Source organism: Thalassophryne amazonica, chromosome 3 (genome assembly GCF_902500255.1).
Source record: "Thalassophryne amazonica chromosome 3, fThaAma1.1, whole genome shotgun sequence".
Classification (NCBI taxonomy): Eukaryota; Metazoa; Chordata; class Actinopteri; order Batrachoidiformes; family Batrachoididae; genus Thalassophryne; species Thalassophryne amazonica.
The window spans coordinates 108,392,022-108,407,129 of NC_047105.1; the positions used below are offsets into that span (position 1 = coordinate 108,392,022).

Below are 15,108 nucleotides of genomic sequence, written 5' to 3' on the forward strand. Positions count from 1 at the left end.
GATGATCCACCGGGATTACTTTGTGCACTGCCGTGACCAGATTTCAAAGTATACGGCAAGCTATGGAGACATCCAAAAACAAAGTACTCATGAGTACTCGAGTGTCCACAACAAAAACAAGCCTCCACGCATGCATCACGCGCGTGCGATCGCAGTTGCAATCGCCAGCCATGGAATGGTCCACTCGTCCTCACGGATCCCCAGCAAGAGATCATTTTCAAGTTCCACTCGCCCAGAGAATAATTTCCAGGTCCACTCGCTCTCTGGTTCTGATTGAGCGCGCATAATGTCCGATCGCAGCTCTGCCTTCAACTCAACTTCTGTCAGGATCATGGCACATTAGATCGTCCATTAAATAACGTCCTGAAAATGGCATCTTCTGAGTTTTTCCAATATGAGACATGCATCTGCGTGTCCAGGCGTGTCCACAGCAAAAACCAGCAGCTGTGGCACAAACAGCAGCTTCATGACAATTTAAGTTCCAAGATCAGACAGACTCAGAAAAGGTTAAGATTTTTGAGGTGAAGTGTGCCGTCTCTGTAATTCCGAGCCACAGCTTTCAAAGAAAAGGTCCGAAGCTTTGTTATCAGACATAACCTCATTTGTTTTGCTCTATCTGTCTCTGTCTGAGATGTTTCTGTTTTGCTATTTGCTCTCCAGAAATGCACCTGTTTCCTCGCTTAGGGAAAGGAATTAAAAAACATCAGAAACCACTAATTGTGAGCGCATGTGCGCATGGAGACTTACAATCATGAGTACTTTGATGTTGTATTGCTAACTGGTATATTAAAACACATGGGACATGTCCTTTAAGATTTAGCCTGTGTATGCCGACGTATTAAAAATGCGGCAAATGCGCCGGTGTACGTCTAAGTTATGTGTAAGTTTTGTTTAAGTTAAAAGCATGTTGAAGCACGCTGATATACGTTGTAGTATGACCAGATCATCGAAAAGTTTTGTGCATGCACAATATTTTTGACACATGCCAGCGTGTGGCTCATTTGTCCCGCATAGCCAGGTCATAAATTGTAGGTACATTATGCGATTGTTGTCACACATTACTTGTTACTTACTTCATAAGACAAAATACGTCGAAATGTCATCTAGCCTCCCCAAAACGTATTTCTAACCTACATTGGGGAAAATAAGTATTTGACCCCTGTCAGTTTTGCAGGTTTTCCCACCTACAAAGAATGGAGAGGTCTGTAATTTTTAATCGTAGGTACACTTCAACTGTGAGAGACAGAATCAGAAAAAAATCCAGAAATCACATTGCATGATTTTTAAATAATTAATTTGCATTTTATTGCATAACATAAGTATTTGACCCCCTAGAAAAACAGAGCTTAACAATTGGTACAGACACATTTGTCTGCCATTACAGAGGTCAGACGTTTCCTATAGTTCTTGACAAAGTTTTCACACACTGCAACAGGGATTTTGGTCCACTCCTCCATACAGAGCTTCTCAAAATCTTTCAGGTTTGGAGTTTCATCTCCCTCCAAAGATTTTCTATTGAGTTCAGGTCTGGAGACTGGCCAGGCCACTCCAGGACCTTGGAGTGTTTCATTTGTCTGCATCAGCTGCCATGCTAATTAAAGTAAATCTCTTTTGCTAGGATGGAACAATTGCCTTGAAAAAAAGAGAAATGGCAATGCCCTCTTACTCCAAATAGTGGCGCTAGCTCATAACAAAAACAAACCATGAGCTGAGAAAACAAATCAAAGTAATGAGATTATAGCTGTGAAAGTCTGTCTGTCTGTGTATCTATGCATATATACCATCACTGGTTCTCAAGACCAGGCACCTACAGTGGGGAAAATAAGTATTTGACCCCCATCAGTTTTGCAGGTTTTCCCACCTACAAAGAATGGAGATGTCTGTAATTTTTGTCGTAGGTACACTTCAACTGTGAAAGACAGAATCTAAAAAAAAAAAAAAAATCAAGTAAATCACATTGTATGATTTTTAAATAATTAATTTGCATTTTATTGCATAAAACAAGTATTTGACCCCCTAAAGAAACAGAGCTTAACAATTGGTACAGAAACATTTGTCTGCCATTACAGAGGTCAGACGTTTCCTGTAGTTCTTGACCACGTTTTCACACACTGCAACAGGGATTTTGGTCCACTCCTCCATACAGATCTTCTCCAAATCTTTCAGCTCCCTCCAAAGATTTTCTATGGAGTTCAGGTCTGGAGACTGGCCAGGCCACTCCAGGACCTTGAAATGCTTCTTACGGAGCCCCTCCTTAGTTGCCTGGCTGTGTGTTTGGGGTCATTGTCATGCTGGAAGACCCAGCCATGACCCATCTTCAATGCTCTTACTGAGGGAAGGAGGTTGTTTGCCAAAATCTCGCAATACATGACCCCATCCATCCTCCCTTCAATACTGTGCAGTCGTCCTGTCCCCTTTGCAGAAGAGCACCCCTAGACCGAGGGAGATTGACAGTCATCTTGTGTTTCTTGCACTTTCTAATAAATAATCATAACAGTTGTTGTCTTCTACCAAGCTGCTTGCCTGTTGTCCTGTAGTCCATCCCAGCCTTGTGCAGATCTACAGTTTTGTCCCTGGTGTCTTTAGACAGCTCTTTGGTCTTGGCTATGGTGGACAGGTTGGAGAGTGATTGATTGAGTGTGTGAACAGGTGTCTTTTATACAGGTAACAAGTTCAAACAGGTGCAATTAATACAGGTAAAGAGTGCAGAATAAGAGGGCTTCTTAAAGAAAAATTAACAGGTCTGTGTGAGCCAGATGTTTTGCTGGTTGGTAGGGGGTCAAATTATTATTATTATTATTTTTTTATGCAATAAAATGCAAATTAATCATTTAAAAAATCATACAATGTGATTTTCTGTTTTTGTTGTTTTTTTTTTTTGGATTCTGTCTCTCACAGTTGAAGTGTACCTTCGATAAAAATTACTGACCTCTCCATTCTTTGTAGGTGGGAAAACCTGCAAAACTGACAGGGGGTCATATACTTATTTTCCCCACTGCAAGTGGCTCTACTCTACTCTATTCTACTCTTCTATTCTACTTTCTATATTTATATATTTAGATATACCTTAGTATACACTTGGATAGTTCTACCTTATAATTGGAATGTATTATAAAAGACATACCTTACTGAATTATATGTAGTAGTGCTTTGCCTGTGGGGATCCACGGGCTCTAGATTGGGTAATGTTTATAAAATGAGGAGCTGACATTTTTCAAGGGTGGTAATAAATTAAGCAAAGCTTATATAATGAATTGGAATTTGACCTTTAACCGCAACAGTTTTTAGAACTACTCAACCCTTTTATTTTCTGTTAATTACATAATTTTTAATGTTAATATACTGTCTTAATGTTTTCCTAAATTGTTTAAGTTCTTCTTATCATATATACACTATTGTTGTTGTTATTATTATCAGTATTATTGTTATTATTTTATTTTTACTTCTGTTTTGTCATTTGATTTTTAAATGGACCACAATGGAAATGAGTTTTTGTTTTTTTACTTTCTTGTGTCGTCCATGTATTTTTAATGTATTTACAATTATACTATGTATTTACATTGAACTTACTAAATAAAAGCACACACGCACACATTTAATATGTAGATGATTTACTTCCCCCTGCTGGAATGGTATGTGAGTCCAGAATGTAATTGTCTATTGTTCAGTGTTGTTCGCTAATATCTATAGTTTCTCCAAAAGTATCAGTCCTATCAACGTTCTGTTTTGACGGTGTTCTTCCTTGACCCAAAATACATAAGCATACCAGACAGCAAATGTCAGCTCTCCCCAGTTTGACCGTGATCAAACTTATTTGCACACATGCAGACCTTTGTGTTTTTTCTGCATTCTGCCACAAGCAGGTGATTTTATTTTTTTCACACTCACAAACAGAGATGGTGGCAGAAGACATCAAACGGACTCCATTTTCCACTCATGGTAATGGGAATATGACTAAACAAGTTGAACTACAAAAACACAATAAATCAATGACACTAACAACACTGTTAAACTAACATGAACTATAATCAATCAGTATTTGAAGCTGACTCTGTGCATGTGTGTTCACTATGCACAGTTACAGTAATTAAGCAATCGATACCAAACTTGCTATGGTGACTGGGGGCACCAAGGTGGGGGGGGGGGTCACTGGGGCCCTTACGTTGAAAGCGTATATGTGTGAACACACACACACACGGTCAGCCTTATATATTAAATTACAACCTGCTCACTGGAGCCCTTAATTTAGCAGTTCATGTGGTACTCAGTTCAGGTACTAAACATCACACTTTACTTACTACGTAGTAGCAGCTGGCAAGGGTGCCCTTTAATTACAATCCAAACGGGTCAGCGCATGCTGCGTGTAAGTTAAGGCGCACATTTTTACAATTAAAATGTACCTGCTTTGTACAGCATGCCAGGGCATTGCACTGATATGACATGTTATCACCTTTTTATCATCAATTCACTTGAGTCTCATGAATGTCACAAATTGCTCTATGAAAATTAATGATGACAACATACACACAATGCAGTGCAACTTAGAACACCTTAACTAGAGTGACATGAAATATACAATGAAATGGCTAAAATTCTTCTCCATTACCTCTGCGTAGAACGGGTATCTCAGCTAGTAACATTTAAAACCCCAAACTCCCATGGTACATTGCAGTATAACATCCATTGTTCATTGTTGTTAGCTAATATCGCTAATTTCTCCAAAAATATTAGACCTATCAGCTCTTAATTTTCCCAGTGTTTATCCTTGATCCAAAATACATAAGCGTACTAAATGGCAAATGTCAGCTCTCCCCAGTTTCTCCATTATCGAAGCCATACACATGCGCGCAGACACACACACAGAGGCCACTTGGCTATTATAATATAGATGTATGTGTATATAATACATTTTCTTCATTTTACATCAACCCAGAGGCACTGCATTGATGTCAAAGCAGATTATCAGTTTGTCATTAAAAGGTTTGACACCTGGGTTGAACACCTTAGGTGCCATGGATCCCTGAACAGCCACTCTTAAGTGCTGCAACTGTGGTATCCACGAGTCGGCACTTCTCAAACTACCCCCAAAATTAGATTTTATCAGCAAACTCCAGTACATCTTCCAAACCTATACTACAATAATCTTCATTGGGGTCTGATTAAGGAGCCGTCATTCTTAAGTGAACACGTTGTGGATTTGGCCACTTAAGAACAACTTAATTGATGCTAATTATCCCGTTTAATCAGCATGCTGAGTACATCAGTGAGTATGGTATGCTGATATCATATTGGTAATTCTTAAGTGCCAGTTTTGTGGACAAAGCTGCTAACCTGCTTAATTTCTGTCTTAAAATGACTGCTACTTACTAACCATTTTGGGGGACTGGGTCAAGACTGGTGTTAAAATGTAGATCTTAGGAAGAGGAATAAGGGTCTCTAGTTTAATTATCCATTCTCAGGTGCTGTTATTATGCAAAATAAAAAAGATGAAAAAATGGGTCCACTGTGGACCCTCACAGGCTATTTACGTTTCATCATCATGGTTGAGTACATCCATGCAACCTACATACACCAGAAGCATTCCTCTACCAACATACAATAAAAATCAGTCATTCTCAAGTGTCTAAATTTTGGGCAAATCCACTTAGGACCCCTTCACACATAGTGCGAAGTTTGGTCGAAGTGCGCACGAAGCAGGAATTGTATACAAAACTTGTAGAATCGTACCTGCCTCTAATGCTTCATACACCTGTTGCTACAACTATTTGCACACACCAACAGCTGAAAGACAGTGTGTCACACCCTCTCGCAGCAGGTGTCGGGCAAATTCCAGGTGACACATATGAACATCTAACACCGCTCGCATGGCACTTAGAAAATGTGTGGCCATTCACACTCTTGGCATGACAACAGACTACAGACATCACTGTTGTACTCGGAGTGAAATTTGTCTAAGTTCCTCACGAGTATGATTTTTCAAACACACACACTGACGTGGGTGTGTGCGCTCCACTGGAGGTGTGGCTTCTGACAGAAGCAGCTGTGGGGATCTGTCGTTCTGGACATCCCAGCTGGACAACACCTGCTGTGTTTGGACAGACATGGACTAACAGCTGTCCATTGTGAAGTCTGTGTGTCTGATTGCTGTACTTACGTGGACATAAATAAAAACATATATCGCCGTGGCGACAAGCTGCAGCATGCGCGCATGGAGCAGACATCGACAGCCTGCCAGGTTGAAACGGACCGTCAGATCAGAACATGCAGCAGGCGATCTGACTGTCATGTCACCCACGTGAGCTCTGTTCCACATGATGTGGTGTCTGTGCTGTGGCGTGCTGTCCACAAGACATGCGTGTCGGGCAGAACACGCGCGCGTGACGACTGGACACACCGGACCAGTGGATGTGGACATGATCAGAGCCCACTGCTTCTCATTCATGTCATTTCATGACTGTATGTCAGTGACCATGGGTCGTCACTAGAGGAACAGAGGGATCATATTTGTATTGCTCGCTTGATAAATGCAGTATTTTTATATAATGTGTGATTTTAATTTTTTTATTTAATACTTCTATGTCCTTCCTGATATGAGGCAGATTCCTGCAGCTTTCAAAGGACAGCTCCATAGCTCAGTGGTAAAGTTTCTGACTGGCAATCAGAGCTTTTGGAAGGCGTGGGTTTGAGTCCTGTGAGTGGTATGTTTTTTTTTTCTTTCTTTCTTTTTTATTTATTTATTCCACATAAGCGGCACGATGTGGTTCCACAGGTACCACCTTGTTTTTATTATTTTATTTATTCCATATAAGCAGTGCAGTGTGGTGCACCTCGCACTGTTCCTGCTCGAAAGACACCATCGCGTGCACAAACTCTTGCACCGGGATCGTGCACACCTGCCCATCAGTGCGATGTTTCGTGGTGTGCTAATTCAACCTGATTCGTGCTGTTTCGCCATATTTGACCAGACTTCGCACTATGTGTGAAAGTGCCCTTAAGAACGATGGACAGGTCAAAGTGCACTCATTGACCCCACCCAAAGGTTTTAATCAGCATGCAGAGGACATCGATAAAACTTGAAGGTTATGTTCCCTGAGACATTCTGACAGTGTAGCCATTTACAACAGTTGAAATGTTTGACTATAAGGAACCCATTCAGTGACCCAGGTGCAAGCACATCAGTTTCAGGCAGCATGTTTGTTCCACCAGACTCTTCACCAAGCTTGCCAAATGCCTTGAAAAAACCCATCTCCACATGAAAAGTACTGGGCATATTGAAGACGTTGTCGAACTTCGGTTTTTTGGAAGATTGTATTTGAATTGCAGGTTTTGCTGCATTTAAATCATGGGTTACTACCCCATACTCTTGGTTGCATTCCATTGCGCACGTTTTGTTGGTGGATCACATCTAAATTTGATGATGGGCTGACAAAGGTTTGGCATATAACAAACATGTTGTTGGGGCAGATTGTAATAAGCTTGGCATTGAAACCGACCCAAATTGGCAGTATGCTTCCTCCGACAACGTGGCTCATGATCCAAACAAGATCCCTGTGACAGGCCTTCACATCTTCTGCTGGAAAGTTGAATACATCAGTATTCCTGTCATAAAAAATCCTCATTTTTTGGTGTTCCATGATATGGCATAAGTGGGAGATCTTGAGGGTCAACTGTCTCTTTTCAGCTACTTTTTTTCTTAGATGTTCCACCTGAAGATTTCCTGGGTGGCAGAATACCAACTTGTGGAAATTCCACAGTTGATTGAAAAACATTCTGATATAGAATTACCATGGTGTTGTGAAGGGAAGCCACTCCAGAAAGAGTATTTTGGGGTTCATCAAAATTCTTGAACGCCAAGCCCATAGGAACCCCCTTCAATGTTCTTGGAGGACACGCTATACCGTCCTCCTGCAGTGAAGGTGTAGTTTAAACAGTGCCCAAAACTGTTGAGGACAGTGACCAATTTCATGTTTCCATTTCTGGGTTTGACTGTTATGCCTAGAGTCACATGTTTTTCAGGTTAAGCTCGACCTCGTTGAACAATGAAGAGGGCGTCTTGGCTGGATGACTGAGCATGACATTCAACTTCTTTGGTTTTTGGTCCAGGGATCCCACAATACAGGACTTTGAAAAAGTCTTCAAGTTTGGAGGGAGATGCAGGGTTCTAGCTAGGATAAAATTTTAGCGTAGTGGTAATGTCGAGGGAGGGAAGCGACCGAGGGGTGGGGGATGGTGCGGAAGGGGGGCAGCTTTTGAAAATTTAAGCTAAAAATTGGCCATTCTAGGGGTACCCAAAGGGGAAAAGCCAGATACGACAGCCCAAGTCCCTTCATCATGTCCAGAAGGCTGGGGAAGTTTGTTGAGTGGGTAGTCTCATTCTGGGTTAGCCAGTACATGGCCCTCAGTGAGGCAGTCGGAGTCCATGGACATTTTTAAGTCAACACTTAAAACCTATTTTTATTCTCTTTCTTATGAGTAGTTTTTATTTTATGTTTTATTCTTTTACTTCTGTTTTTAATTAGGTATTTGATTTTTATTATTATTATTATTATTATTATTTATTTAATTTTTTTATGTTGCACTGTTCTGTGTGAGGCACCTTGAGACAGCTTTTGTTGTAATTTGGCACTTTATAAGCTGATTCAGTTGAAATTGAACAACATTTTATTGAGTCTTAAAGTAAATAAATATGAAATTGGTTACTGGATCCTTAAACTCTGGACATAATAAACTCTACATGGTGGATCCTTGATCTCTGGACATAAACAGAAATAAAATGTTAGTTTTTGTCAAAAAGCATTTTCTTTCTGACATTATTATTGGCATGAATGTCTTTCCATACCTATAAGCTGAGCTCTACAGCTCGCTGCACTCCACGTCAGGTTCATAAAGAATGCAGGATGTCTCATTTTGGGAGGAAAAATGTTTTAGTCGATTGTAGTTTGTCTGTATTGCAACGTTTGTAAGAGGTGTCATTTTATTTAAAGCGGCAATTTGTTTTGAAGTTATTAATTCCGAGCGGACTCTGTCTCAGCAAAGAGCCACGCAGCGTTTGGAGCTGTGCCAAAGGAACGGAGGACGATTCTCGTTTCTTGACTGCAACAAGACATGAGTCCCAGGTAGCGACTTTAATACACACAAAAATGACTCATGATATTTTAATGGCTTTGAGAGGGGTTAAGAAGCGGACTTACCACTTCTGAAGAGCAGCGAATCAAAGAGCCACGAGCCATTGAATCGAAGCATTGCTTGAAATATGACCCGTTATGCTGTATTGAAAATAAGCGTAAAGGTCCAAAATAAGCGTAACGGTCCGTAACGCAAGTTTGCGCTAGCTAGAACCCTGAGATGCATGACCCTTTCTCAGGTCATCTAGGCCCGGGTTGTTGAGGCTTTCCGATTTTCAACTGCTAACGGCTGTTTTTGTGGAGGATCAGCGCAGCTTTTGTCACAGTTTGTTCTTCAGTAGAAGCATAGTCTTTTGCAAGACGGACAGCGTTGTCAGCTGTTTCTGCATTGTAAATGATGTTACCTGAATTTTTTCCAAAGGGGTGTTTGAATTTTTACATGGCATTTGAAGTTATTCATAATACTGCACCCAAGACTATTAGTACTTTGCAAAGGAGTTTCCTCGGTTGACATGCAAAATCCCAAGTAAGGCTCGTAAATTAGCTACACATCTCCTGGAGGAAGGATTGTCCTTTTCATCGCTCTCATTACTGACAGCTCTGCTAGCAGACAGGTAGGCACTTTTACAGGAATTATGATATTTGGCCTCTTTTGCAATCAAGTCAGTTCCAATAATTTTCCGAGCTGCATCCTGTATTTTCTCACAAGCCTCAAAGGTCTCACATGATCCCAAATATTCAACCTCGCTATTTTTCAGACATTTTCTTGTCTTGCCACAGATGAGACAAACTGGTGGAAGAATACCAGTTGAGCACGTCGAAGGTTGCTGGACTGGCTCTGCAGATGACCTAGTGTGGGGAACTGCGGGGGCATTGCTTTCACCTTTGTTGTCAGGTGCACTGCTTTTCACAGCAGTAAGGTTTTTATAAGACTGCACATGATAAGCTGAATTGTCAGACTCCGTTGGAAATTCATCAGACAGGTTCTAGCCCATACTGAACTAAATCTTCAAAATTCTGCTTACTCCTTCTCTTCTGTGCTACACGCTGATCAGCTGCCGACTGTGTCATACCAAACAACATCCTGCCACTGCTTCTCTGTTTGTTTAACATCAACGTGGAGTATACAAACCGTGGCTTCCATGTAGTGCCACTAGAGGTTGGTGGTTCCATTCTATATCAGCGCTTTAGCATTAAAACCTGTCTTAAAAACAGAAAGCACATTGCACCTATTGCATTTTCAAAATACTTGAGTGTCTAGCTAATTATGTTATCCATGAAACTCCCAGCCTACCTTAGATTACATGCACTAAAACTTAATTCTAACAAATTTTCAAAACCTTTGACGTTTGCATCATCATACACAGATAACCGAATAACAAGTATCCTGTTATCTGTGCTGCTTGTCTTGTCCAGTGCTCAAATCAGCTGAAAGACGTGTGCGGGGTTGGCTCCTCACAATGTGTTCTGTGCAGAGCCTGTGGCAGTGCCACCTAAAGCTGTGGATTACTTTTTGAAAGATGAAAAGACATGCATAGCAAGTTACTTCAGGAGAATATCTTCATGGTAAAAACATCCAGTATTGTGTGTTATCATTTGTTTAGCTCCATTTTGTTATTGGTTAATTTTTGCCACGCAGGTGAACAGCAAATGGTACATCGGCATGTAGCCACAATGCTCGATTCACAGTGTTCTTAAGTTGTTAATTCCAGCAAGGAGGTACTTAAGAATGGCTTGGATGCTATCAGGATGTCTTGGGGGACATATCCTGCAAGTTTTGTTGTACTCCGCATGCTGATTAAAACCGTGACCTGTCTGTTGTTAAGTTGATTTGTCCAAAAAACCGACCCTTAAGAATTACCAATATACTATCAGCATTCCATAAAGTATTTTCGGTAAATGTTTCACTCATGTACTCAACATGTTGATTAAAAGTGATAATTAGCATTAATTAGGTTGTTCTTAAGCGGCCAAATCCACAACATGTTCACTTAAGAATGATGGATCCTTAATCAGTCCCCAATGAAGGTTTGGAAGATGTACTGGAGTATGCTGGTTAAAAAACTAATTTTGGGAGTAGTTTGAGAAGCACCGCCTCGTGGATACCACAGTTGCAGCACTTCAGAATGGCCGTTCAGGGATCCATGGCACCTAAGGTGTTCAACCCAGGTGTCAAACCTTTTGTACTCGCTGTGCGGATTAAATCTCTCTGAGCTCTGACTAAGTAGCATGCAGCATGTTTTTGGGTTAATATGTGTCTTCACTGTACCTGTGTACCCGTCTGTAGTTTCTCAAATTGAAACAGCATTAACGGAAGTAACCTGGAATCGAACAGAAGATGGACATTTAAATAGTTTTCTAAAAAACTTCACATCTCATATTGGGGTACAGGCCTTGGGGATTAAACTTTGGAGAGAAAAGAAGTGAATACATTGTCAGTGAAGTGTCTGCAGGATTAAAGGATTGTTATTGTTATGTTACAGTGACATACAGACCTTTGATTTGATGGACAGTTGGACAGTGATGTCTTCAGATTCATAGGGTCAGTTCTGGGACCAGTACAAGTCTTTTCCTAAGCTCCATGAAGCCAGTTCCATTTTCAGTTCGTCTATTGAATTTGACCATTGCACCATTAACTACGTTCTGTGTGTCCACTTTAGTCCAGTCATTTCACATATGAACTGTTTGCTTGAGAAGAAGGAAATAAGTGATGAGGGTGTCTGTCTTCTTGGGTTGCTCTTGACTTTGCTTGTAGTAATTTGCTATCTTTTTTATCTGTATTCTTTTCTTGCAGAATTCACGAAATTTTCAAGACTTTGACTGTCAGGTAAGAGTTTTTGTTTCGGTCTGGTTTTTTTTTTTTGTTCTTTTTTTTCCCAAAAATGTTGTGCTGGCTGTAGTTTAAAATAAGTGAAAGTCTACTGCTGAACCCAGCCATTTGTTTGGCCTACATCATTGCCTCATTGGCAAAATGTAATGATCACTTGCTGTATTCTTGTTTCTGTCTGTGAAAGTCAACTTCCAAATTACAATAACTTTGTAATTGCCTTTTTCACATTCAGGTGTCTGTCTATGTTACACAGAGGCCATTTTTTTTTTTTTAGAATTTAATGTATCCATGTAAATAACACATTTTCTTGCTGTTCAGTATGTCCATTTACTAACCCTAAAATACAAGAGCATATGGATTTCTTTTGCTGTATATCTTGGATATGCATTTCATTGTCTACGGATGCTACATATACCCAATCCTGGTGTGTGTGTATATATACACTCAACAAAAATATAAACGCAGCACTTTTGGTTTTGCTCCCATTTTGTATGAGATGAACTCAAAGATCTAAAACTTTTTCCACATACACAATATCACCATTTCCGTCAAATATTGTTCACAAACCAGACTAAATCTGTGATAGTGAGCACTTCTCCTTTGCTGAGATAATCCATCCCACCTCACAGGTGTGCCATATCAAGATGCTGATTAGACACCATGATTAGTGCACAGGTGTGCCTTAGACTGTCCACAATAAAAGGCCACTCTGAAAGGTGCAGTTTTATCACACAGCACAATGCCACAGATGTCGCAAGATTTGAGGGAGCATGCAATTGGCATGCTGACAGCAGGAATGTCAACCAGAGCTGTTGCTCGTGTATTGAATGTTCATTTCTCTACCATAAGCCGTCTCCAAAGGCGTTTCAGAGAATTTTGCAGTACATCCAACCAGCCTCACAACCGCAGACCACGTGTAACCACACCAGCCCAGGACCTCCACATCCAGCATGTTCACCTCCAAGATCGTCTGAGACCAGCCACTTGGACAGCTGCTGAAACAATCAGTTTGCATAACCAATGAATTTCTGCACAAACTGTCAGAAACCGTCTCAGGGAAGCTCATCTGCATGCTCGTCGTCCTCATCGGGGTCTCGACCTGACTCCAGTTCGTTGTCGTAACCGACTTGAGTGGGCAGATGCTCACATTCGCTGGTGTTTGGCACGTTGGAGAGGTGTTCTCTTCACGGATGAATCCCGGTTCACACTGTTCAGGGCAGATGGCAGACAGCGTGTGTGGCGTCGTGTGGGTGAGCGGTTTTCTGATGTCAATGTTGTGGATCGAGTGGCCCATGGTGGCGGTGGGGTTATGGTATGGGCAGGCGTCTGTTATGGATGAAGAACACAGGTGTATTTTATTGATGGCATTTTGAATGCACAGAGATACCGTGATGAGATCCTGAGGCCCATTGTTGTGCCATACATCCAAGAACATCACCTCGTGTTGCAGCAGGATAATGCACGGCCCCATGTTGCAAGGATTTGTACACAATTCTTGGAAGCTGAAAATGTCCCAGTTCTTGCATGGCTGGCATACTCACCGGACATGTCACCCATTGAGCATGTTTGGGATGCTCTGGACCGACGTATACGACAGCGTGTACCAGTTCCTGCCAATATCCAGCAACTTCGCACAGCCATTGAAGAGGAGTGGACCAACATTCCACAGGCCACAATTGACAACCTGATCAACTCTATGCGAAGGAGATGTGTTGCACTGCATGAGGCAAATGGTGATCACACCAGATACTGACTGGTATCCCCCCCAATAAAACAAAACTGCACCTTTCAGAGTGGCCTTTTATTGTGGACAGTCTAAGGCACACCTGTGCACTAATCATAGTGTCTAATCAGCATCTTGGTATGGCACACCTGTGAGGTGGGATGGATTATCTCAGCAAAGGAGAAGTGCTCACTATCACAGATTTAGACTGGTTTGTGAACAATATTTGAGGGAAATGGTGATATTGTATATGTGGAAAAAGTTTTAGCTCTTTGAGTTCATCTCATACAAAATGGGAGCAAAACCAAAAGTGTTGCATTTATATTTTTGTTGAGTATGTATATATATTAGTGGCTATAAAATACCTCCAGACAGGGGATTTTGAACTTAAGGTAGTTATCACTGCTAACCTTTGTTATGAAGTTTAACATTCACATGCTCATCAACATTTCATCAACTCCTGTTTTACTTTTTACCAAATTTATTATCAGAAATAATACAATAACTTTGAACAAAGTAATCAGCACAATGGTGTGATGATATACCCTCTTCATAAACTGTTGTTTTCTACGGACACTACATTACCTCTGAACACTACATATTTCAAATTTATTACCATCTCTCAACAACATTGCGAGAGGGATTCTGAGAGGGACCATCTAGCCCTATTAGAATAACAAACATTCACTTTCAAAAATGCTTCTATAAAAATCCAAAGGCATTGTCTACAGACACTACATACAGAATATAAAGTAAAAACAAAATGCAGACGGTAAGATACAAACCAAAAATTACTTGAAATTAATCAAAATACCTCAAGAGCCATAACAAAGAGTAAATAAGTGGGTCTGTAGCTATGCTTTAAAACATCCACAGAGCATGCCAGTCGAATGTCCATGGAAAGATCGTTCCACGGCTTCAGTGCCCGGAAAGAAAAAGCTTGTTCACCAACAATCTTTTTCTTGACCTTCAGAACAACCAAAAGGCCAATTCCCTGAGAATATGTGTAGGAAGGTGTATGTGTTCACAAGATCTTTTAGGTAAGAAGGTGAAAGTCCATTTACAAATTTAAAAGTTAATAAAAGCACCTTCAAATCAGGGCGAAACTGACAAGGAAGCCAATGGAGAGAGACCAGCACCGTGTTAATATGCTCATTTTCCCTGCTTTTGTCAGGATACGGGCAGCAGCATTTTGAACCATCTGCAAGGCATGAAAGCTTTTCTTTGAGAGTCCTGACAGAAGCACATTGCAGTAGTCCAGGCGAGATGTTGCAGTTGTTGACCCCGAGCACAAACATGTCAAGGCAGTTTTGCAGGCAAGACAACGCAGCTACTCTGGTTAGCTGTGTAGACTAACACTTACTGACACAACGTCTCCCATTTGCCTCGTCTTCCTATCTCTCCCCTGGGAACTGAACCCCCCCCCCCCC

The 15,108-nt window shown here is 41.0% G+C and overlaps 1 protein-coding gene across 2 annotated transcripts in view; it reads left to right on the plus strand.

The window, feature by feature from the left end:
• The window catches only part of ndrg3a (ndrg family member 3a), a 144,810-nt gene that overhangs the window by 49,031 nt on the left and 80,671 nt on the right, over positions 1-15,108 (plus strand). For both annotated transcript variants that reach the window (XM_034167259.1, XM_034167260.1), the window contains exon 3: positions 11,920-11,952. In XM_034167259.1, coding sequence (XP_034023150.1) covers positions 11,920-11,952 — 33 coding nt within the window. The remainder of the gene's footprint in view (positions 1-11,919; positions 11,953-15,108) is intronic.